The 26,201-nt window shown below is 49.6% G+C and overlaps 1 protein-coding gene across 2 annotated transcripts; it reads right to left on the bottom strand.

Moving 5' to 3' along the window:
- Positions 1 to 1,092: 1,092 nt before the first annotated feature.
- Positions 1,093 to 25,226, bottom strand: LATS2 (large tumor suppressor kinase 2). 2 transcript variants are annotated; one of them, XM_070800300.1, is made up of 8 exons: positions 24,897 to 25,028; positions 14,286 to 17,033; positions 13,834 to 13,966; positions 11,479 to 12,692; positions 10,047 to 10,629; positions 8,738 to 8,920; positions 7,003 to 7,109; positions 1,093 to 3,280 (listed from the first exon to the last, which is right to left on the bottom strand). In XM_070800300.1, the coding sequence occupies exons 3-8, from the start codon at positions 13,961 to 13,963 to the stop codon at positions 2,783 to 2,785; spliced, it is 2,715 nt and encodes a 904-aa protein (XP_070656401.1). In that variant the 5' UTR covers positions 13,964 to 13,966; positions 14,286 to 17,033; positions 24,897 to 25,028; the 3' UTR covers positions 1,093 to 2,782. The 2 variants fall into 2 exon arrangements, with proteins under 2 accessions (XP_070656401.1, XP_070656400.1); XM_070800299.1 differs by lacking the exon at positions 14,286 to 17,033 and having other exon boundaries at positions 24,897 to 25,226.
- Positions 25,227 to 26,201: the final 975 nt, after the last annotated feature.

The following is a 26,201-nucleotide window of genomic DNA, read 5'->3' as shown; positions in this document are numbered from 1 at the left end:
AGTGTGAATGACACAGGAGAAATAGATGAAGCCCAACTGCTCGCATTAGTCCCCTGTTTCTGCCAGATGTCAGTGCAAGGATTAATGCAGAGCCAGAGGACCCTTCTCAGACCCCAGCTATCCAACATGGATCCTGGCTACATGTGGCAATGAGCTTGAGACTGGTGTGACTGAGGAAGTGAGCTGTGAATCTTCATTAGTTAAAAATGAAATTGATACCCACTTCAAGACAGATTTTTCTGCTAGAACTCCTGGACACTCTACAAAACAGAAGACCTTGAAAGGTGGGAAGGCAGGAAAGCTGGGCCTCAGGACTACACAGCACTAAGTTCTCTCAGTATTCTCTGTGCCTCCACGTTCCAGATTTGGAGCTGAAGCCCGCAACCTGGAAATGTCAACAAGCCCAACCCCCCGGCACTCCCGCCAGAGGAGAGGGGCAAATGGGCAATAACTGCTCCACTCCAGCCAATCAGACCAGAAAACTCTGCTCCCCCACGCCAGCAGAGCTCCCCAAAGTCCCTGCTGGGGTGCTGGGATCTCCATGCCACTTGGCTGGTGATGCCTCCCCAACATGGGAGCCTAAGAGAAAAGCTGGGCCCATGTAAGTGGAACCCTGTCTCCACAAGGACAGGGTCCAAGATGGCCTGGTGGAGTGGGGACTGCCCAGTGGTGACCATGTGACTGCACCTTTCAAAAGAACAATTCAGAATCAAATGTTTACAGCTTCTGGAGCTCTCAATACCACTGACCATTCTGAAACAAAGATAGGGTATTACCCCTGTACTGTCAGTGTGTCTGTCTTGGGCAGGGCAATCAGCTCCCACTCAGGATCTATCTGACAGCCCACCGACCCCACTCAGCAATCTAACGCCAAACACCCGTCACCACCTTCGGGAAGAAAGCTGATCGCAGAACCACACCCAGATTTGGACCCTGTGCTGTGACCTGAAACCCAATCTCCAAATCCCAGACCAAACCAAGACAAGAGCTCCTCTCCCTCGCAATGGCAGCCCCCGCTGTATTTGAATCATGGGGAAAGCACACGAGACAAACAAGAACTTACAAATTTCAATAGAATTTGACACCTAGGGATTTGGATTCAAACTTTTAATAATAAATTGTGCCAGTAGAAGCTTTTCAAAGGCAATGATATATCAATAAATAATAGTTAAATTGAGTTCCTGAGAAAGAACCTACCACATGAAGGCTGTCAGAGTGTAAATAACAACACGGCATTACTGCAAAACTAGAGAAACACTGACAGTCATGACACAGCACAGCAGACTCAGAACCTGCCACTCATACACATGTAAACCAGTACACAGGAATCTTCTTCTTCAGTTTAGACATCCATAGACATGTGAGTGTTGCTGCCTAGAGATACACTAAGTAATGGATACATTATGCTAAAAACCTCAAGGAAAAATATGTGAATATAACAAAAAATATGATGCATCAGGTTTTTAAAAAGCAAAAAAGAAATTTAACTTTTTATTCAAATATAAACCACTTTAAATAGGAATCATACTAATTTGAAATAGGAATATTTTGTGTGTTTATCTATATAGTTATATATACATCTATACTCCTAAGAAAATATGTATGGCTTAATTATCTTTTTTTTCCCCTCCAATATCACTTTGAATAGTCCTTGCTGTTTCACAAAGATTAGAAAAATGTGCTTTTAAAACTGAGTTAAGTTGGATCCTTCAAAGCACACTAAAAGCACTGCAGAGAGAACTCTCCACAGGTCTGCAGGGTGGGGCTCTGGCTCCCTGTGTCGGCTGGGCCACAGGACAGCATCCTGACTGGCGAGACAGACAGAGGTCCATGGCTAACTTACTTTTTTTGGCAGAGCTAAGTGAATCCCTTTTGATGTACACAAGTTTAGTGTAGGACAAATGTCTTTGCCCCCTCAAAGAATCCAAGCACACCCACGACACATACAGTCACATCATCTCTCAGATACACGTGCATTTCTGCAATGAGAGAGGAGGGGGGTGCAGTCACAGCGAGGAAGTCACTCACGACGCGGCATCAGCACACTGTCCAGAACAACTCATCCAAGGACACTCAGTAAAAACGTATTCACAGAACCTGCTGTGAATGGCAAGACACGGTCACGTTATATTAATAATAGAAAAACCCTGTTCGTGCTCTCTCCATACCTGATGTCTGAAGTCACACCCGCATGATCAACTGCTCACACTTCCTATGATGCTATAATATGCAAAAAGCTAACAGAACAAAACAACAAAAGCAGCTTTTAACATATATCACAATTTTGAAATGTGGGAAAAATATAAAACAAAAACCGTTGTGTGAATAAAATGGTATCAGTAACATCAGGACATCAGGACAGTGTTTTTTTTTTTTTTTTTTTAAACATTATTGCACAGAGATTTCTTATCACATGTTCTTCAATCTTTATGTCTTTCCCTAACGTGAGTAAGTGCTGTGGATAAAATACAAACGTAGAAAATAACAGCAGCATGATTTGTCAAAATTAATCCCTATAATTTAATAATAAAAATGGCTATAAACAAAATAAGTGCTCTTTCTACTGTACTGATTTAAAAAATATTGTTTTAATGTCATGAAGGTCCTCAAAGCTAATTCCAGGCTGCGCTGACACCTCCTGCCATCCACCAGAACCTGGAGATGCAGACCTCAGAGGTGAGTCCTCTTTCAGAAGTTTTTCCGCTTTGGTTTTGGGTGCAGACTAGACTTTGAGGGGCAACCGGCCAACTGACCTGACAGGCTGACCTCCCCGTCCACCAGTCTACACGTACACGGGCTGGCAGCCCCCGGCCTGCGCCCCCAGGGCTGGACCCACCGAAGCTGGCTGCTCAGCCTCAGTCACGGCTTCAGCCACTGCAGGCTTGGGGCATCGGAACGGGTGACCATTGTCATCGAAGAACCTCCGGAAGGTGAACTCGTAAAAGGCGTGCTCAGGGTGCCGGCTGCCCGCAGGGCCCAGTGCGTCCCAGGCTTTAGAGCTGTCCTCACTGCCGTCCTGCCAGGGGCCCTCCTCATCCACTGGGTCAAAGTTGGATGTATCCATGGGGTGGCTGATGGTGGGTACATATGGGGCCGGTTGCCGCCGGATGTCGCTGGAGAAGTCGATGGCGCCCAGGAACGGGTGGGCCTTCAGATCATCGGCCCCGTTTCGGCCTAACCGGTGCTCAGCTGCACAGCACAGCTTGGCGATGAGGTCCCGGGCCTCGGGGCTCAGCTCCACCTGCGCGGGGATGTGCAGCGTGCTCTCCCAGTTAATCACCTGCGGGGACAACACACCCAGTGTTCCTTCCTCCTCACTCTCGAGGCCAAAGAGGGCCTTTATGGGGCAGGGTGTTAAACAACATGATTGTTTCTCAACATCACTAATCATTAGGGGAATGCAAATCGAAACCACAATGAGGTATCACCTCACACAAGTCAGAATGACCATCATCAAAAAGCCAACGAATCATAAAGGCTGAAGAGGGTGTATGGAGAAAAGGGAACCCTCCTACATTGTTGGTGGAGATGTAAACTGGTGCACCACTCTGGAGAACAGTATAGAGGTTCCTTAAAAAACTAAAATTAGAGTTAGCATATGACCAAGAAATCCCACTCCTGGGAATAAATACAGACAAAACTCTAATTCACAAAGATACATGCACCCCTGTGTTCACAGCAGCACTATTTACAATAGCCAAGAAGCAAACTAAATGTCCATCAACAGATGAACCGATAAAAGATGTAGTCTAGGGGGTGGGGCGCAAAAAAAAAAAAAGATGTAGTCTATATATACAATGGAATCCTGCTGCTGCTGCTACTGCTAAGTCGCTTCAGTCGTGTCCGACTCTGTGCGACCCCATAGACGGCAGCCCACCAGGCTCCCCCGTCCCTGGGATTCTCCAGGCAAGAACACTGGAGTGGGTTGCCATTTCCTTCTCCAATGCAGGCAAGTGAAAAGTGAAAGTGAAGTCACTCAGTCATATCCGACTCTTAGCGACCCCATGGACTGCAGCCCACCAGGCTCCTCTGTCCATGGGATTTTCCAGGCAAGAGTACTGGAGTGGGGTGCCATTGCCTTCTCTGACAATGGAATCCTACTCAGCCATAAAAAGAACAAAATAATGCCATTTGCAACAACATAGATGAACTTAGAGACTGTCATACTAAGAGAAGTAGGAAGACAAATACCATATGATATAGCTTATAGTGCAATCTAAAATACAAAATGAACTTATTTACGAGACAGAAATAGATTCACACACATAGAAAACAAAGTTATGGCTAGCAAAGGGGAGAGGGAGGGAAGAGGAACAAATTAGAGGAGTATGGGATTAACAGATACACAATACCTTACATAAAACAGATAACAACGGCTGACTGGATAGCATAGAGAATTATATTCAATATCACACAATAACCTATAATGGAAAAGAATCTGAAAATATAATCTGAATCACTTTGCTCTATACCTGAAACTAATACTGTAAATCAATTATACTTCAATAAAAATAACTTTAATTTTAAAAAGATTTTGGTAGTTTCACAATAGGAGAACCAAACAGACATAGGAGGATCTGAGGCAGCTACAAATGGCCAGTGTGGTTTCAGCAGGAGCCCACAGTCTGAGGCACAGGGTAAGGGAGCCACCCCCATACAGCAGTGATCAGCAACACAAACCAGCCATCCGGATGCTCTGCTAAGGGCTTATTTGCTCCTGGAGTCAGAACAAAGTAAGGTCAATGTAACTGGGAGTTGTGTAGAGGTGCAAGGGCTGGTGTAGGCTTCCCCAGTGGCCTATCAATAAAGAATCTGCCTGCAATGCAGGACACACAGGTCTGATCCCTGGGTTGGGAAGATCCCCTGGAGGAGGACATGGCAACCCACTCCAGTATTCTTGCCTGGGAAATCCCATGGACAGAGGAGCCTGGTGGGCTACAGTCCCTGGGGTCACAAAGAGTCGGACACAACAGTGCACATGCACAACACAGATATAAAACTCAAAAAAAAAAAAACCATAAAGCAAAAATCATGTGGGACATCCCTGGTGGTCCAGTGGCTAAGACTGTGCTCCCAATGGAGAGGGCCCAGGTTCAATCCCTGGTCAGGGAACTAGATCCCACATGCTGTAACTGAAACCCACTGCAGCAAATAAATAACATATATATATTAAAAAAAAAAAAAAATCTTCGTGACGTTCAATTTGGCAATGATTTCCTGGATATGATACCTAAAATCACAGGCAATAAAAGAGAAAAACACATAAAAGTCTTCATCAAAATTTAAAACTTTTGTACATCAAAGGACCCTATCAACAGAGTGAAAAGACAAACTTATAGAAAGGGAGAATTTATTTGCAAAGTATACATCTGATAAGGAATTAACAAGCAGAATACATAAAAAACTACAACTAAACAACAAAAACCCAAACAACCTAATTAAAAAAGGGCAAAGGATTTGAACAGACATTTCTCCAAAGAAGGTATCTACATATGCCCACATATGAAAAGAAATTCAACATTATTTGAACATCAGGAAAATGCAAATCAAAATCACAATGAGACTGATACCACCTCACACCCACTAGGATAGCTACTATTAAAAAGTAATAGTAATAAATGTTGGCTAAGATATGGAGAAATAGGAGCTTCAGTATACTGTTGGTGGGAATGTAAAATGGTACAGTCATATGGAAACAGTATGGAGGTTCCTCAAGAAGTTTCAACACAGACTGATCCTATGACCCAGCAATTCCACTCCTGGGTATATATCCAAAGGAACTGAACGGAACTGAACGCAGGGAGCAAACAGATACTTACACACATACTTATGTGCATAGCAGCACTACTCACAAGAGCCCAAAAGGTGCAAACAACCAAAATGTTAATTGCCAGATGATGGATAAAGAAAATGGAATGTTATTTGCATACAGTGGAGTATTTATTATTCAATATTACATACAATATAGTAGTAGCCTTAGAAAGGAAGGACATTCTGACACAGGTTCCAACAGGTATGAACCTTGAGGACATTATGCTGATGAAGTCAGTCAGTCACAAAAGTAAAAATACTGTATGATAACACTTATATGAAGCCCCTAAGAATAGGCAATTCATAGAGACAGAAAGTAGAAGACAGGAGCAAAGGGGAGGGAAGAATGGAGTTATCTTTTAGTGGGTGAAGTTCTGCTTGGGATGGTGAAAATGGCTGGAAATAAGTAGTAGTGAATGTACTTAATGCCATTGACTATACTATTAAGTGTAGTTAAAATGGTAAAATTCATCACAATTTTTAAAACTGGGTGATTATCATGCTGGCAAATTACTAACTAGAAAAAAAATTAGTAACCAGTTCAGCAATTCAATTAGGATATAGATAATACCAAGTTCCAATTTCATTTTTACTGGAAAGAAACGGGGCCTTAATTGAGGATTTTTTGAAGAGGCCATCATAGTAACTATTCGGGTGTGTGAATAAGTCCTAGAATAGTCAGTGTTACAAGAGCACTGTTCTGAGACGATCCAAAGGTTTCATCAGATTCTCTACTCAATCTTTCTTAAGGAATCAAATTAATTGCTCCGAGAGTAAAAGGCCACCATTCTAAAACTGACTATTGAGTATTATTACTTGACAGGATTAGTTGAAACACTGCAAAAGTGCGTAAGTGGCTGGGCCCACAGCTCTTATATTATGCCGACAGTACAGACATAACGTCCAAACCAACCAACTCATCTCAAGGCCACGCAGTTCAGACCGGGCCCTGCCCGCCGGCCCAGACCTGCGGCCACGGTGCCTCCCTCGCGTCCAGGTTCATAGGTACATCACAGCTCAGCTCTGACCTTGAGCCTTTACTCACTCAAATTAAAAAACCTAACAGGAAGTAACAAAAATACCTGAAAACTCCTCACTTCATACAGCTGACACTCCTGCACTACCCGGAACAAAAGGCCCAGTGTCAGCCTGAGACCCCAGGGCTCCTCAGAGGCCCCCGCGCCCCGTTACCTTCAGCTGGGTCTCCGTGGGCGTCGGCGCCAGGAATGGCGGCTGCCCCACTAGCATCTCAAAGAGAATCACGCCGACACTCCACCAGTCGCAGAGCTGGGTGTAACCTGAAAGACAGCGGGGCTCAGTTCATACCCGCGCCGCGGCATGGCTCTGGTCACCGAGGACGGGCCCCACCGCACAGGTGGGAAAGAGCTGCCGCGTGTCACGGAGCTCGCACGTCACGCCCCGCCTCCCGCCTCCACGGCGCACGCGTGACGTCACTGCTTCCTGCATAAGGGCCCGGAACAGACCGCTGGAAAAAACGCTGCCGAAGGTCACAGGCTCCACGTGGCAGGAGTGTGGGCACGAGTGTTTTCTGATTTTACAGCATTAGTTTATGATAAACACAGGATGCTCTTATAATAACAGATCTTTTAAATTTAAAAAGTTACTGTTATTGTTAATAACAATACTAAACCAGGAATTTAAGTTCGTAAAGGACACAGACACAAATTAAAATCATAGAAACTAGGGACTTCCCCGGCGGTCTGGTGGTTAGGGCTGTGCGCCTGGCACAGGCTGGACCCCTAGTCAGAGAGCTAAGATTACACAGACTGCGATGCAGCCAAAAAAAAAAAAAATGTAGAAGCTAAATAGCAGAAACGCTGTGACCGGAGGTCAGGTGAGGCCAGTGCCAAGACTCCCCGAGGAGCTTTTGGGAGAAGAGGGGAGGAAACTGTGGCAAAGGTAATGGCTGCCCCTGCCCTGAGGGGAGGGAGCAGCTCCCTGTGAGGGAGCCAGGCTCCTCACTGCTTGCAGGATGGCCTCGTAGGGGTATCAGAAAAGGCTGATCTTTGATTCTGTCCCACATCCCAGTCCAAGCCCCGCTCTGGTCCCCCTGTCACTGAATTCTTGCTAAATGTGACCTGTGGCCCCTATCTGCCTGGCCCTGGAGGCTCTGCTGGGCTGCTGCCCATGGCAGGGTTGAGGGAGACCAGTGAACCCCCTTACAGACCAGCATCCACCCCTACTTTGAAGGACAGAGAAGGCGGCCTATACTGGGCAGTGAGGTCAATATGCCCAACAACCTCTGGACATATACTGCCCTTATACTTGAGTCCCTGAGAGACTGGCAACCTGCCCTGAGGCACACAGCTCACAGAACGGTGAGGACACAGCCTGCTGGCTCCAACAGTGGAAACCGCAGGTGAGGACAGACAGTCTGGCCCTATTCGGGTTTCTTACAGGGAATCAGATCCATACACACTGCCGCTCTGCTGGGGACCCCCAAAACTGACCATCAGAGGTGCCTCTGATGCTGGTCAAGCACTTGCTGGAGGGGCTGGAGCACCCCATCCCTGAGGCTTACCTTGAAGGGACCTCTGGACCAGTGGAAGAACTAGAGAAGTCTAGAACTAGAACAGGGAAGGTCTGCATTCTCACACCCACTGACCAGGGAAGATGGTGGGCCCCAGTGAGGACCCCGAACCCAGTCCTGACCCTCAAACAATTCCTCTGGGCTCTAGGGAGCAAGCCTACCATGCAGCCAGCTCATCACTTCCAGCCTAAGGAGGAGCAAGTGGAGACGCCGGGCCAGCTCCCAAGCAGAGGAGGATACACTGAAGGTTTGTCTGCTGACAGAACCCCACTCTTGGGCTCCCGTGGGGAGACATATGGGGACACTGAGACCCTGACAGTGGGAGCTGGGACCCTCGGAGATCACCCAGCTTGGATGCAGAGCCAAAGCACATACCTTTCCGGAGGAGCACTTCCGGGGCGATGTAGTTTGGGGTCCCAACCAGGGAGTGAGCCAGACACCGCTGGTGCTGCCTCCGCGCCCTCTGCTCCAGGGTCTTGAGCCGGTCTCCACACCGGCAATTAGACACATCGTCCCAGAGGTCGCTGGGCTCCATGCTGTCCTGCCGGGAGTGACTCCCTGTCACCCAGAAAGCAGGGTGGGGAGAGAAGAGAACAGAAAACAAAGTCAATTTTCAATCTTTAACAATGCAATAAACCTAAAGCTTCAAAAGGAAAAATAACCTGACCCAGCTCCTGACACAGTCAGAGAGTCCCCCTGGCAGCTCCCAGAATGGCTGTGGTCCCAGGCCTCAGACCCAAGCATGAAGTACACACACGCCTCAGGACAGGAGCCACGGCAGGGACTGTGCCCTGTGCTGGGGGCTGTGAGCTGGTGCATAGGGCTGGCAAGACAGGCTCATGGACAGCTCACGGACAGTGAGGTGGCATTCCCAGCGCCTTTCAGGCCCATCTCAAAGGCTAACACCACCTGTTTGTCAGACATGTTTTGAGACAGGCATGGAAAAGTTTGAGGATTTCAAATATATGGACACAGATGATTTCAATGCCAAATTAAAAAAAAAACGAATCAAATAATTTAGAACTAGTTTTGAGTTAAAAAAACATAAGTCTGAGCTGTAGTAATAAAATAACTAGTTCAAGAATTCAAGTCAGGGCTTCCCTGGTGGTCCAGTGGTTAAGAATCCACCTGCCAATGCAGGGGACACAAGCTTGAACCCTAGCCAGGAAGATCCCACATGCTTCGGAGCGACTAAGCCTGTGCTCTAGAGACCTTGCTCTACGAGAGAGGCCACCACAAGGAGAAGCCCGTGCACTGCAAGGAAGGGTCGCCCCCACTCCTGGCAACTAGAGAAAAACCCTACAGCAACGAAGACCCACAACAGTCAAAAATAAGTCACTTCTCACTTTTATGAGTAGTGAAACTACAGGAGATGCAGTTAAGCTGGACCCACAACCAGGTTGGCACCTGTAGGGAGACTCAGGGGGCTGTAACAGAGGGCTCCCCTGGAGGCTGGTTTTAACAGGGCACAGTGACGGTTCCTCAGCCAGGCCCCAAGATACCCTATGGCCTACTGTCCTTGAAACATTTTAGTAAAACTTGAAGCCACTAACTTAAAAACAAACACCTTACACATCATAGTACTTCTTCATGGAGAAAAGGGTATCACACCAAATTATGAAATCACACGGGGACAGGTGCACCCACCCAGGATGGGGTGAGGAGGGGAGGCCGGAGGCAGTACCTTTCTGGTAGTATTTGGAGTTGTGGGTCCACCTGAACCCAGTGCAGAGGCCAAAGTCTGTCAGCTTGATGTGGCCGTCAAGGTCTATGAGGATGTTGTCGGGCTTGATGTCCCGGTGGATGAAGCCCATCCTGTGAACGCTCTCGACGGCCAGCGTCAGCTCAGCAATGTAGAAGCGCGCCAGGTGCTCGGGGAACACCTCCATGCGGATGAGCAGGCTCATCATGTCCCCGCCCGGGATGTAGTCCATCACAAAGTACAGGCTGTCCTTGTCCTGGAAGGAGTAGTAGAGCTTGACTACCCATTCATTGTCCGCCTCCGCCAGGATGTCCCGCTCTGCCTTGACGTGGGCCACCTGGTTGCGGTTCAGGACGTCCTTCTTTCTAAGGGTCTTCATGGCATACAGCGCGTGCGTGTCCACCTTGCAGGCCAGGCACACCTCCCCAAAGGCGCCAACGCCCAGGGTCTTCACCTTCACAAACATGGACTTGTCCATCTTGGCCCGCTTGAGCCTATTGTAATTGGACTCCTTCTGGTAAAGAATCTTCCTCATCTGCTCCTGCTCGGCCTCACAGAGCCCGGCCTGTGCAGGAGGAAACAGGACAGGGTCACACTGGACAGGCCCCATGGGGGCAGGAGGGACAGGACAGGGTCACACTGGATGGGTCCCATGGGGATGGGAGGCCCCAGAGTGGAGGGCACACCATGATCTGTGGAAAGGAGGGTGCAGAAGAACCGGGCCAACGCTACAAGTGAGAAAATGATGGTTTTCTACATCCACAGCCACAGATCTAGAATCAAAAGGGGAGATGTAAAAATAAGGAGTTCTTTCTCCACGTTGACTTTTAGGCTCTAAAAACTAAAGATAACTTGTATTACTAAAAATTTGTGCAAAGGGGGACCATAAAATTCCTGGAACTCTAAGAGCAATGTAATAATTTAATGACAGTTCAGGGGAAAATGGGAAAACAGAAAAGTCAATGAAAATGGAACAGCATTTTCAATGGAATCCGACCTTATTTTTAGAACTTTTTAGAATCTGAAATTACCATAGCATTTCTATAAATAATTTCATTAATAATGTTCCCAAACAGCTTAGTGTCAACTAGCATCTACTTCAAACGTTATTTAGTAACTATAGACTTCATTAAGAATGAACTGAATCACTAACAGCTATACTTCTCTTTAAAATTCCCACAATGTCAGTGTGTAAAACCTCAACTTTTACTTTCTCCTCTTTCAAAGTTTCTTTACCAGTTGGAGACCCTTAATGGATTTGCTCCCCGGAAAGGACAGGCCTTAACAAGCAACGCGTTCGTTCACCGGGGGCATATCCGCACCGTCCTCCCCACCCCGAGCCGGGACAGGGGACACGGTGCATGGAGGGGCTTCTCCCACTGGGACCCCTACACCAGGTGTGCCCTGCGCCCACCTTCGCCATCTCCTGCTCCAGCTGCAGCCGGCGCGCCACCTTCTGCTGGTGGGTCTTGAGCACGTTCTCCACGTGCTGCTCCATGAAGAACTTGAAGGCTGACGGCGAGTAGCTCTTGATGCGCGACTCGCGCCTGTCTTCGTCGCGGCCGCCCCTGCGCACGGGCACCGGGGATGTCTGGATCTGCTTTCTGTCCCGGCCCGCCCTGTCGGCTTTGGTGGCCCCGGGGCTCGTGGGGCTGCCGTCGGGGGACTCGGCGGCACGGCCGCCCCGGAGGCCCTGTTGCAGCCCGGCGCACAGCCCGTCCACGTCGAGCGGCTCGGCGCGAGCCTGTGGCCGCAGCAGGTGCCGCGGATAAGGCGGGGGCCGGCCCCGCGCCTCGGCGCCCCCTGCGAGCTCCTCCGCGGGCTCAGGGCCTTCGGGTGTGGGCGCCGGCGCCCAAGCGGGGTGCGAGGGCCCCACGGCCGTCTGGGGTTCAGGCCGCAACACGCGCACGCTCCGCACCGGGTGCAGGATGCGCGCGGCCGTGACGGCCGTCACGGCATTGGGCGGGGCCGCGGCGCCGCTGAACGAACCGGTGCGGCTGGGGCCCGGCTTGGGCAGCGAGTCACGCCGGGCCAGGCCGGCGCCCGGCCAGGCCGGCGCACCCGGCTCGAAACGCTCGGCGCCCAGACCGGTGCGCGCGGGGGCGGCCAGGCCAGGCGGGGCGCTGTCGCCGGCGAAAGCGGCGCCCCGGGGGCCCCCCGCGTGTCCCTGGTGCGGCGGCTTAGGGTGCGGGGCCGAAGCGTAGGCTGCGCCGGGGCCCGGGAAGGGGAAGCCGGGGGGTGGCACCGGCACGGCTGCGCCCTTGGCGGCCAGCCCCGCGTACGCGCCGGCCTCCGGGGTCGCCTTGCTTTGGAAGGAGGGGCTGCGCTGGACGCCATAGCCCAGGGGTTCCGCGGGCACCAGCAACGGGGCTCTGTAGTGCGCGCCCCCGGGGCCCGCGAGGCCCATGCGGGCGGCCTCCCCGGCGGCCGCGTAGCCCTTGGGCGGGTGCGGACGACAAGGAGGCCCGACGCCGGCGAAGAGGAAGTCCGGGTAAGGGCGAGGCGCTTCCTCCAGGGCGGCGGGGCCCTCGAAAGCCGGCCCGGCCACCTGCGTGAAGGGCGGGAAAGGCTCGCCCGGTGCTTCGAAGCTCGGCCTCCGTGGCCCGGGGGCCGGCGCCAGGCCCTTCCCTGCGGGCAGAGACGGAGGCGGCGTTAGAGGGCCGTGGGCAGAAGGCCCCGCGTCGCCAGTCGGGTACCCTCCTCCCCGCGCCGCAGGAGCCCCGGCAGAGCCCCCCAGGGGAAGATGAAGCACCAGCGCCAGGGCTGCCCGCAGGGCTGGGGCTGGGGGATGAGCTGCCACACAGACCCCGAGATCCCAAGGGTCTGGACGTGGTGGCAGCAAGGCAATGCTTAAGGGCGTTCCTCAATCAAGAGAAGCGAAACGTGATGGGCAAATGTCCGTGTTCTCACTGTTTTCACTCCGTTTCTCAGTCAGTGCCTGAGACAGGTGGTTAAATTCACCCACAGTGAAAATACATTTTTCTGTTGTTCTTTTAATTGTGTCAATTTTGAGGATATGTAGTAGATAAATACATTTTTGAAATGTTATGCCTTCAAAAAGAAGAAAAGGGAAACCTGTGTTCTCAAGGAAGATACAATGTATTTAATACAAAGCCCTTGCAAGTTCCTCACTCAGCAGATGAACTGGGTTTATCCAAGGTCTCCAGGGAAAACTCCTTCTGGTCAATATCCTGAATCCCTTATTGCCCCCCAGGGGCCTCAGGTCCCCCAAATGGCTCCATCTGCTCTACCCAGGAAGAGAAACACCCACTGACTAGCAGGCAGGGGTGCTGAGGCGACTGGCCCTCCCCAGGGGCATGGGGTGCGGTGGAGGTGGGGGAAGGTTCCCTCCCTCCCCCGGGGTATGGTGGGGGTGGCTTTCCCACACCTGTGCCTGAGGCACCGTACTCTGGAGCCACCTGCCACCGTGCAGCTGGCTCTCCGAGCCCACAGAGTGGGAAACAAGTGTGTTTTAGAATCAATGAAATAAGCCTCCCCTTAAGACTCCCCCACAAGTCCAGAAGAAAGAATCTGCTGAGTGGCCTAATTTTCATTCTGAATTTTCCCTTTCATAAACAGAACAACTCCACAAACCCCCAGGAAGGAAGGACCCAACTAAGTGTCAATCTGCCTCCACCCTGGGAGATAGGATGTTGGGCAGGGCAGGTTCAGTCCCCGTGCCCCCACTCCTGTGAGGGAGGGGGGGCAGCATGATGGCCATGAGGCCTTCTCCCCACAGCCGCCTCTCCATAGCCCCCAGCGTGCTCACCTGGGGAGGTCTGCTTGACGACCCGCACGATCTGCTCCTTGCCTGGCTCCAGGTAGCCCATCTTACTGATGAACTCCAGGGCGGCCTCGATGCTGCGACTGCCAGTCTGCTTGAGGGCCCTGCCCGCCATCTCCTGGAGAGGGGAGCACAGAGACATTAGCTGGGGGCCTGGGCACGGGTCACGTGAAGCTTCCAGGGACAGCCTTTCTGTCCTGCACCCGCCTCCGAGCCAGTGGAGCAAGAACTGCTGGGGACTTGTCTTGGGGCTGATGAACCTCACACACACTTAGTTCAGTCACTCAGTCGTGTCTGACTCTTTGTGAGCCCATGGACTGCAGCATGCCAGGCTTCCCTGTCCTTTACCAACTCCCGAAACTTGCTCAAACTCATGCCCATCGAGTCAGTGATGCCATCCAACCATCTCATCCTCTGTCGTTTCCTTCTCCTCCTACCTTCAATCTTTCCCAGCATCAGGGTCTTTTCCAGTGAGTCAGTTCTTCCAATCAGGTGGCCAAAGTACTGGAGTTTCAGCTTCAGCATCAGTTCTTCCAATGAATATTCAGGACTGATTTCCTTTAGGAATGACTGGTTGGATCCCCTTGCAGTCCAAAGAACTCTCAAAGAGTCTTCTCCAACACCACAGTTCAAAAGCATCAATTCTTCGGTGCTCAGCTTTCTTTCTAAGTCCAATTCTCACATCCATACATGACTACTGGAAAAACCATAGCTTTGACTAGAGATACCTTTGTTGGCAAAGTAATGTCTCTGCTTTTTAATATGCTGTCTAGGTTGGTCACAGTTTTTCTTCCAAGCAGCAAGCATCTTTTAATTTCATACCTGCAGTCACCATCTGCAGTGATTTTGGAGCCCCAAAAAATAAAGTCTGACACTCTTTCCACTGTTTTCCCATCTATTTGCCATGAAGTGATGGGACCCAATGCCATGATCTTAGTTTTCTGAATGTTGAGTTTTAAGCCATCTTTTTCATTCTCCTCTTTCACTTTCATCAAGAGGCTCTTTAGTTCTTCGCTTTCTGCCATAAGGGTGGTGTCATCTGCATTTCTGAGGTTATTGATATTTCTCCCAGCAATCTTGATTCCAGCTTGTGCTTCATCCAGTCTGGCATTTCACAAGATGTACTACTCTGCATGTAAGTTAAATAAGCAGAGTCACAATATACAGCCTTGATGTACTCCTTTCCCAGTTTGGAACCAGTCTGTTGTTCCATGTCCAGTTCTAACTGTTGCTTCTTGACCTGCATACAGATTTCTCAGAAGGCAGGTCAAGTGGTCTGGTATTCCCATCTCTTTCAGAATTTCCCACAGTTTGTTGTGATCCACACAGTCAAAGGCTTTGGCATAGTCAATAAAGAAGTAGATGTTTTTCTGGAACTCTCTTGCTTTTTTGATGATCCGACGGATGTTGGCAATTTGATCTCTGGTTCTTCTGCCTCTCACACGCTGACCCCACCCAGATCTTTGATCTGTTTCCTCTTCCTCACACACACTGACCCCACCTAGATCTTGATGGTGGGCCTGGAAGACTTTGTGTTCTGCTCCTCCTGAGAAAACTTCTGTGACTGGACGGAGACATTCCTGTCTGGTCTGTGGAAGTCAGAGAACCAGACTTCCCCCACACTAGGGAGGGAGGCAGGGGAAGGGCTACAGTGGGTGAGAGAGCATGGGCCCCCGGGACAGGCCCAGCAGGACAGCTCCCCCCACTTCCAGAACAGTCCCGGAAGGACAGGCGCCCCCTCACCCCCCAGCACTGCTAGCAGGATAAGTTTCTGGGGAAGAGGGCCAGAGGAGGGAGAGGAACCAGGGACTGTCCTCAGCCCAGATGAGGGCACACAGCTGGCTCTTCAAGGACAGCAGGATGTGGGCAGACAGTGGAGAAAAGGTATTCTTGGCTGGCAGTCAGTCAGAGCAGGGTGGGGGGAACCACAGACCAGTCAACTGTCCTGAACCTTCTATTCTCTTCACATATCCCTGTGTCCAGAAATGAGCATGACAACACCTGCAGTCTCATGTGCAAAGGCTCAGCTCCGCCCCTAGAATCTTGGTGGCCTGCAGTGTGCTCCAGGGAGCAGGATCAGGCCAATGCCAGCCCCCAGACTCATCTGCAGTTCCAACATGTGAGCAAACAGCCTGGATGCTCAACCCCAGCAACACAGCTGGACAGCCCAGAGGATCATAATAAGTAATAAACTATGGTTGTTCTTCAGCTGCTAAAACTTCTGGGATGGTTTGTTACATAGCAGCAGACAATGGGTAACTACTTTTACTGCAGGTATAACCTGAAAAATATGTCCACCTATTAATTTACCTCAACTCTGAATGGTTGGGTTTGCTAAATTCATTAAGATCAGTTTTATGGAAAGTTAAATTTACAGATATTTAATATAACCACGAACAAAGATTTAACAAAACACCAAGAAATATTTCACCAGAAAATGAGAACATTATCGCAATATTGATTACTGGTGTGATGAGTGAAACTTAAGAACCTTAAAAATGTATTTTTATTCCAGTATATCCCATAGATTATTCCAGTTGTCCTGTTAAGAGCCTGATAATAAAGCACCAACTTTGCTTCTATTTGTCATAATCTGGCTGCACAGTCAGCAGGAAGTACTGCTTTCTACATCGTCATGCAACTTCACAGTCCCTCAAATAAGTTTGGTTGGATTCATATTTAACTACAAAACTATTCTTATATCTCCATGATTTGTTTTTAAAGAAGCACTATACTCTTCTATACGGTTGTTATGGTAACTTAGGCCCAACCTCTTTTGAAGAAAAACATCTATTTTTTTCAGTAATGAATTCATGTGGAATTTGAATTCATTCTTGTTGGGAACTCTGGTTTTCTTAACACAGATTCGGTCTGTCTCAGCCCACAGTGCTGGAGGAAGAACTGGGAGGCGACAGGCCAGTGTGTGAGTAGCAGGACCCCAGGCCCAGGGCACACATGTGGACAGCAGGGGATGGGGAGACAGGCCCTGTGGGGGGACCACCTGACCGGCGGGGACAAGTCTGCACCAGAGGACGGGGGCAGCCGGCAGAGCAGAAGCACCACTGCAGGTTTCATCACTGGTGACAAGCCGGCATCCGCTTCTGGGACTCAGCGGGCTGAGTGTGAGGGAAGACTCTCCTGGGCAGACAACTACTGCCATCCAGTCCTGCCATTCGGACGTCTCCCTGCAAAAAGCACACAGGCCTCCTCACCAAGCATCCTTGTAGCAGACCTTCGAGCTCCAGTCCACACTTTTTAAATGAGCAGCTGCTGTGTCTCGTGTGTGTTCACAGTAGCCCCTGTGCAGCCATGGTCCCACTGCGCAGGGGAGGGTCAGCCCACAGGCGACCAGGGGCAGGGATGTCAGGATGCAGATACCGATGCTTCCTTCCCTCCATCAAGACAGGCTTCCAGAGACTGCGCACGTGTGGAGGCTCCCGCTGCATGTCAGCACGTGTGTCCTTTTCTCACTCTATGGATACATGTGATACATGTGCTCTGCTGTGTGTGACCTGGCTGCACGGATGCTCCTTGTCACAGGGAAGCTCTGATCTCCGGCTGGTCCTGTGCCCGCAGGTGGCGGACTGAGCCCTGGACAGTAACTGGTCATCCACAGCAAAGCATGGATGTTTTCTCTGAGAAAACAACCGAGTGACCCCACGTGGGGCAGTCTGTACACCAGAAGGCTCGGCCCTAGGCCAAGAATTTCCAAAATGTGAGCCCCTGCTGGAAAGTCTGCATGGACAGGCTGTTGGCAAGTTTGTAAAGAACTCGGCAGGATGCCAGCGGAGTGAAGGCGTCCAGAGGGCTCTGTACCTAAGCCCTGTCCTGCCTGCCAGTCACCCCGAGAAATGAGCACTGCGAGCCAAGTGTCAAAGATGGAAAAGGCAAGACTAAGATAGATGACCGCAGCCATGAAATTAAAAGATGCTTGCTCTCTGGAAGGAAAGCTATAACAAACCTAGACAGTGTACTAAAAACCAGAGACATCACTTTGCCAACAAAGGTCCATATAAGTCAGTTATCTATGGTTTTTCCAGTAATTATGTACATATGTGAGAGCTGGACCATAAAGAAGGCCAGATGGCAAAGAATTGATGCCTTTGAATTGTACTGGAGAAGACTCTTGAGAGTCCCTTGGACAGCAAGGAGATCCAATCAGTCAATTCTAAAGGAAATCAACCCTGAATATTCATTGGAAGGACTGATGCTGAAGCTGAAGCTCCGATACTCTGGCCACCTGATTCGAAGAACTGACTCATTGGAAAAGACCCTGATGCTGGGAAAGGAGAAGGAGGAGAAGAAGGAGGAGAAGGAGAACAGGGCAGCAGAGGATTAGATAGTTGGATGTTATCACCGACTCAATGAACATAAGTCTGAGCAAACTCTGGGAGATAGTGAAGGACAGAGAAGCCTGGTGTGCTGCAGTCCACGTGGTAGCAGAGTGAGACACGACTTAGCGACTTAACAACAAGAAGGCCGATGAGCAATTTACTCAAAATCACAACGATGACAAGGATGGGGTGGAGGGAGAGGAGCTCGGAGAACTTGTGTCTGTTATAGAGCAACTGATGCCAGCACTGTCACGGTCCCCTCTCCGCTCTGGGTGCTGGGGAGGAGTCCCCACCTGCAGGTTCTCACCACCCACCTGCCCGCCACCTGGGCCAGTTACAGCAGCTGTGGTGGCAGGTAAAGCTGCGCTGCTCTGGGTCACCACGTCAGTCCCACCTGGATGGGATTAGTTGCTCTGACTTGAAGCCAAAGGATGTTCTCATTTCTTATACTGAGCAATGTGCTCAAGGGAACACTTATTACCTTATAAAAGCAAAAATTAGGGTGTGCTATGATTCTAAAATCTATGCAAAGAGGCTGATTTTCTGTAGACAAACAAGCTCTAAAGCAGGCAGGAAAGGTAATGAAAGGTTGTGACACAAGCCCTGACCTTGGTAAAGGCCATACCAATCCTGTCTCACAGATGCCCCTGCAAGTTGTGTTGGAATGTTCTGTTTATTTACTCTTTGAAATGTCCCTTTCCTTGTCCTTCCACTAAATGTAAACAGATCATTTTAAAGTTAAATAAGGAAGTGGGATTAAAATGCTAAATAATTTAGAGGAAAAAACAGATAAGAGAAAACAACTATTTTTTTTGTCCTCACCACAAGGAATCTTAACCACTGAACTTCCAGGGAAGGTAGGGTCTGTGACACAGCCGCCCGTCGCTGATGGATGGAGAGGCCTGCCAACCTTCGGAGCCCAATGAGCAGCCTGCAGCACACGGATGCTGGGGCACCAGCCAGAGGAAGGAGGCTGGTAGGTAGAGCGCTGCCCAGCGCCCCCATGTGGGATACATGGGGCTCCAGCACTGCGGTGTGAGCGCCCTGCTCCCTTGGCCAGCACTGCCGTGAAGTGTGCTTCTGAAGGAAAAACGATTCGCTGGACACTTCCTCAAGTCACCTGGCCAGGAAGGCTTTCCGGCAGCGTGAGAGGCTGAGATCCCTGGCGACAACGCACTTCCACCCCTGGGGCAGAGAGGCATGAGCCCGGCAGTAACACGAACGCTGCCGGCTCCAGGGACCCAGCATGACTGCTCTGAGCCCGAAGGTCCCATTGGAGCGGCAGACGAGACATTACCAGACCAATGAAGGAAGAGTGTAGTACTCCAAAAAAAAAAAAGAATGTCTGCTGAGTGGCTTTACAGATTCAATCAAATGAAATCTCCTTTCTCAGAAATTCACAAATAACACTTAATATTCTTTTTCTAGCTGAAAAACCTAAACTAAACAAAGATCCAATCTGTTTTATGACAACTTAGTTTTGGAGAAAGGGTAGTGAAAATGTAATTTTCGGTTTCAAAATCAGGGCTTCTCTCTCCATTTCTGAGGAATGTGGAGCCTCCAGGAGTTACAGGTGGCCTGTCATCCTCCAGGCAGGAAAGGCTAGCAGTCCATCTACAGTACACGGCAGTTTTGTCTTCACTCTCACAATTTCATAAGAACAACACTTAACCTTATTTACGTGTGATCTGACTCTGCACTGTTATCAGAGCCCACAAAACCGATTATTCCACTCATTCAAGGATCCTGCTCTGGTAGTTGGAAAAACACTTCACTAAAAATGCCTGAGCGCTGTCAGCAGGCGACACCTTCCCATCAGAAGATAACTCCCTTCTTCACAGGAGCCACTAGGGGCTTGGGGAAGAGTCACCCCTCAAGTAGCCTCCCTCCTCTGGACCGCCTCATTCATGCAGCACCTGCCCACTCCCAGGCTAGTGCATATGTACACAGACACATCAGAAAGGTCTCTGAGGGACTTCTCTGATGGTCCAATTGTTAAGAGTCTGTCTTGCAGTGCAAAGGACACTGGTTCGAACCCTGGTCCAGGAAGATCCCACAGGCAGCAGAGCAACTAAGCCCATGTGCCACATACACTTGAGCCCATGCGCCAGAGCCCCTGAGCCACAACTGTCGTACCCATGTGTCACAACTACTGAAACCCGCATGCTCTAGAGAAACCACCGCATGAGATGCCCATGCACCCACAACGAAGAGTCGCCCTGGCTCGCCGCAACTAGAGAAAGCCTGTACATGGCAACAAACACCAAGCACGGCCAGAAATAAATAAGTAAATAAAAATTATTTTAGGAAAAAGGTCTCTGAAACCTTAGACACTCCCTCAGCTCATGACAGGTGTCTGTAGAACCGTGTAGCATCCAACAAGAAGGCAAGCAGTCAGTGTTCTGTAGCAGCCTGGATAGGTGGGGAGTTTGGGGGAGAATGGATACATGTACACATATGGCTGAGTCCCTTTGCTGTCCACCTGAAACTATCACAACGTTATTAACCAGCTATATCCCAATACAAAATGTTTTTGGTTTTAAAAATAAATAAATTTTACAAGTGAGTCACTGTCCTGATACCATCACCCAGGTGCCCGAGTAGGACAGTCTGCTCCACACCAACTCTCCCAGGAAGCTACTGCGTGCCTCTGTTTTGTTTTCAACTATTTGTTTTTACGTGTTTTGCTGCGCCGGTTCTTGAGCTGTGGCACTGGGATCTTTCAGTTGCGGCATGTGTCTCTGTTTGCGGCCTGTGAACTCCTAGCGGCTGCACACAGGGCTCAGTGCCCCTGGAGGGACGGAACCCAAGCCCCTGCACTGGGAACGGGGAGTCTCAGCCCCGGGCCTCCAGGGAGGTCCCACAGTCCCTGCGTGGCTGCCTGTCGCGGGTGCGCCCGCTGTGTTCTGGGGATGGGTCAGGAGGTTCAGCCTCCCAGTCGGAGGCGGGTCCCACCTGAGTACCTCTTGGGGCCGGCGGGCGCCCCCTGCGGGCGTAGAAGAATCGCACGTTTAGAAAAACAAAAGCGTGCAGTTTTGCTTGAATTTTTGAATATTTTAAATCTTTCAAAAAACTAAGCTTGGTTGCTTTCTCATCGGCTTATCTGTCTAGGGGTCCAGGGCCGCGGGTTTCTCGTGAGTGGTGCCCTCGCTCCGACCCCGCCTCTCCGTCACGACGGCTCCGCCTGGACCTGCGGGCAGGGAGGCCCTTGGTCCACAGGCCGATGACCCGCGCAGTCCCAGGGGACTCCGGGCAGCGCTCCCACCTGCCCACCGCCCTCCCGCTGTCTCCTCAGCGAATGCACAGGCAGCGCGCCCGGCGCCCCTCACACGGCCGGGCGGGGTGTGGGGTCGCCGCTCTGAGGGCGCGGCCCGACTCGGCCTCACACCCCTGGTCTTCGACTCAAGAGGAGCCACCTCACCGGGTGACCCTCAGCCCTGCCCCACACCCGACAGCGGAGACTCCGCGCGCAGGCAGCTTGCATCCCCTTCGGTGCCGCCTCCAGAGTCCGGAGTCCGGAGTCACCGACCTGACAGAAGACCCGGGCCTCGCTGTGTCCACAAGGGGACCTTCCCGGAGAAAAATACAAAGCTCTGATTTCAGAGGGGCAGCGACCTCTTCTGGGACACATCATTCTGACCACGTATTAAAAAATAAGTGATAAAACACTTGTGATAAGTGATAAAACATCAAGTCACCTCTTGACTCTTCAGCTGGGTACTTTGCCAATGGCTGCCCTTTGGTATTCCTCCCACCTGGGCATCCTTTTTTCTTCTTTCTTAATTGAAGTATCCTTGATTTATAATGTCATCAGTTTCAGGTGTACAGCGAAGTGATTCAATTATACATATACCTCTATTCTTTTTCAGATTTTCTCACATAGGTTATCACAGGATATTGAGTAGAGTTCCTTGTACTATAAGTACAAGGTAAGTCCTTGTTGGTTACCTATTTTACATATTAGTGTGTATATATTACAAACTATTTATCCCTCCCCTCCACATTTCACCTTTGGTAACCATAAGGTTGTTTTTGATATCTGTAAGACTATTTTGTAAATAAATTCATTTGTATCTTTTTAAAAATTCAGATTCCACATATAACTACTGATTATCTCTGACTTGCTTCACTTAATTTGACAATCTTGAAGTTGCATCCATGTTGCTGCAAATGGCATTATTTCATTGTTTATGGCAGACACATATGCCACTGTATGTGTATACACACACCACATCTTCTTTATCCATTCATTCACTGACGTACATTTAGGTTGCTGCCGTGTCTCGGCTATTGTAAACAATGCTGCTCTGAACACAGAGGTGCATATACCTTTCTGAACTAGAGTTTTTATATTTTCTGGATTTATGCCCAAGAGTGGGATTGCTGGGTCAAGCAGTAACTCTATGTTTAGTTTTTTAAGAAACCTCGATACTGTTCTCCACAGTGGCTTCACCAGTTTACATTCCCACCAACAGTGTAGGAGGGTTCTGTTTTCTCCACACCCTCTCTAGCATTTATTTGTAGACTTTCTGATAATTTGTAGAAAGGTCTACTTTCTGTAGACCTCTGTGAGGGGGTACCTCACTGTAGGTTTGATTTGCATTTCTCTATTAATTAGTGATGTTGAACATCCTTTCATGTCCCTTAGGAATCTTTTTTAAAATTCTTTTCTCCCGTTTTGGCCGCACCTCACAGCATGTTGGATCTTGGTTCCCCAACTAGCGATTAAAGCCAAACCTCCTGCATTGGAAGTGGGGAGTCTAAACCACTGGACCACCAGGGAAGTCCCCAGATAATAACTTTTGAACCAGATTTCTCTGAAAGGAAATGTACCCTCTAACCAGGCCAGGAAAAAGTCTGAGTTGGCAGAGTCGTTTTAAGTCATAAAGTAACACTATACACCAAACTGATGGATTATTTCAGGAGCATTAAAATGGCAGTCCTTTCTGCTAGCAATTAACATAAATTAAATGCTGATGGGAACTTAAGGGTACCCCAATACTTCATTTTACTATATTTGTGTTTTAATGTATTAGAAACAGTACCCACTTCATTATTTCCTGCACTGCAATTATCACTAATGGATTTTACCACAATGAGATCCCTCCTAAATTCTGGATCATTTGCATGATTTGTTTCTTTATATCACAACTGCAACAACAGCTCTTTTGTTTGTAAGTGACTTACAGGAGGAGGTTTTCAGCTCTGCAGTCAGGCTGAGTCTCTGTACTCTCATCCACTATTTCCCCGGGATGGCTGGCTCCTTCTAACCATCACAACCATCTCACCTGTCTGTCAGGGGGCAGCAGCTGGCAGCTGACCTTGCTTCACATGCTCACAGACAGAACGGTCGAGCCTCTGCTGTCACTTGCACTAACCACTCTGCACCCGTTGCTCACAGCCCTGGGCTGGAGGGGAGCAGCTCTCAACACAACAAAGCTCATCACCCACAGGAGAGTTCCCGCATGGCCCAGAGGCTCCAGGAAGCCTGCAAGCAGCACCACTAGTCTCACAAACAGATCGTCTGAGGAATGTAGGTTCTCTGGTAAGAAACTACAAGAGGGTTGACAGAGCTTTTAGAAGTAAAAGGGGGAGTTCTTTTCTCCCAGGTCCTGGGACTCTGAGGCCAGGAGTGCATAATTAGGTTATTTCTAAGGAACTGAAGGTGCTCAAGCCCTCCTGAGGTGCCTTGAGCATGAACCCTGCTCAGTCCCCAAGGAGCAGAAGTGCCCAGCTTGTGTCCTCGTTCACCCAGCTCTGACTTCCACACAACAGGTGCTGGTAAAGCGCCTGCCTTCAGAAGCCGTTTCATGAGGCAAGGGCATTTTTATTGGTTACGTGTCACTGATACCCCATGCACAGCTCAGCATTGCTAAGTGCATGGTTCCCGTGTGTGTTTACGTGTATTTGGTGCCTCCTCCCTGATAGCTCAGTTGGTAAAGAATCCGCCTGCAATGCAGGAGACCCCAGTTCAATTCCTGGGTCAGGAAGATTCCCTGGAGAAGGGACAGGCTACTCCAGTATTCTTGGGCTTCCCTTGTGGCTCAGCTGGTAAAGAATCTGCCTGCAATGTGGGAGACCTGGGTTCGATTACTGGGCTGGGAAGATCCCCTGGAGAAGGGAAAGGCTATCCACAGTATTCTGGCCTAGAGAATTCCATGGGCTGTACAGTCCATGGGGTCACAAAGAGTCGGACATGACTGAGCGACTTTGACTTTCACACCACTAACTGGGGACGCCATACTGTGTTGCACCATTCTGATGATTTTTAAAGCTTTTTATTCTAGTCTTTCTCCTTTCTTTAATATAGTTACATCTCCTCTAACAGCATACGTGCTATCTTTTAAAACAGGAGGAAAAAGAGTCAAAGAGCCACTTCATGCTAATCAACCTTCCCCCTGAATTAAAAAATGCACAAAACAAAAACAAGTTAAAGGAAGCCTGTCTCTTTCCCATAACAGCCCAGAATAAGCCAAAGAAACCTTAAAAAGGGCTATGTGGGAAAGCTTGCCAGTCCTCCCAGGGGCACCCTTTGGGGAGAGCTCAGATCTCTGGATCATGCCGGAGAGGGAAAGTGGCTCACAGGACGGTTCTGGGGAGAAAGGGGCTTGTAGCCCAGACACCCCTCTCCAGGGACATCTGCAGGGCTCCTCTGTACCCCAAGTGGGCTATCCTTGGGCCAGCCCGAAGGCAGCCTCTGGGGCCTGTACCCACCTGGTCACAGCCCGCATCCACCAGCTCCTGCAGCATCTGTCGGTTCACTTCTGTGGCGGCCGAGGTGCCTGACTCGTTAGCAAAGGGGAGCAAGGAGTATCTGATCTCCCGCAGGGCTTTCTGGTATGGCCCGAACTTCGGGGCACTCCTCATCTGCTGCTGCCGGGCAGTGTCCTTGCCCCCCAAGACCTTGCCACCTAGGACCTTGGCGTCCAGGGCGGCGTCACTGCCCGGCCCCACAGGCGGCTGCTTCAGCCCCTCCCGGATCTCCTGCAGCCGCTGCCGGCTGTTCCCCGAGTATGTGGTGGCGGGGAAGGTCTTCGGCCGCATGGTAGGCCCAGGCTCCTCTGACCATAAATACAACCTTCTTAAAGCGTTTTATTGTTTAAAAGACAGGACCAACAGTATCAGTTAGCTGTAAACACGCTTTCACAACAGTTTTCTTTTGAAAGTGTCCTTTCCTTCCATCTTTGTAGTTCCTGCAGAGAACCAAACATTTTCCAGGGTCTTCATTTTGAAGATCATCTCCACCTGAAAAGGAAAATCAGAAGGTGTTCATTGGTGTTTCCCACATGATGTTAGCAGTACTTTTTGGTGGTTTAGTCTCAAAGTTGTATCCAACTCTTGCAACCCCATGGACTGTAGCCTGCCAGGCTCCTCTGTCAATGGAATTTTCCAGGCAAGAATACTGGAGTGGGTTGCCATTTCCTTCACCAGGGGATCTTCCTGACCCAGGAATAGAACCTGGGTCTCCTGCATTGCAGGCAGATTAACTGAGCTATGAGGGAAGCCCCTTAGCAGCATTGCTGGTGTTTCCCACATAATGTTAGCAGTATTTTTTAGGAATGAACAAACTCAACAACAACAAAAAAACGAACCTCCTAATCAAAAAATGGGCAGAAGACCTAAACAGACATTTCTCTAAAGAAGACATACAGATGGTCAACAGGCACATGGCAAGATGCTCAACATCACTAATTATTAGAGAAATGCAAATCAAAACCACAATGAGGTATCACCTCACACTGGTCAGAATGGCCAACATCAAAATGTCTACAAATAACAAAAAGGAGAAAAGGAAAGATATAAGCATCTGAATGCAGAGTTCCAAAGAATAGCAAGAAGAGATAAGAAAGCCTTACTCAGTGATCAGTGCAAAGAAATAGAGGAAAACAACAGAATGGCAAAGACTAGAGATCTCTTCAAGAAAATTAGAGATACCAAGGGAACATTTCATGCAAAGATGGGCTCGATAAAGGACAGAAATGGTATGGACCTAACAGAAGCAGAAGATATTAAGAAGAG

This window comes from Bos indicus, chromosome 12 (assembly GCF_029378745.1).
Source record: "Bos indicus isolate NIAB-ARS_2022 breed Sahiwal x Tharparkar chromosome 12, NIAB-ARS_B.indTharparkar_mat_pri_1.0, whole genome shotgun sequence".
NCBI classification, from domain to species: Eukaryota; Metazoa; Chordata; class Mammalia; order Artiodactyla; family Bovidae; genus Bos; species Bos indicus.
The sequence above is the reverse complement of the archived record's forward strand: the minus strand, read 5'-3'. Positions and strand labels throughout refer to the sequence as shown.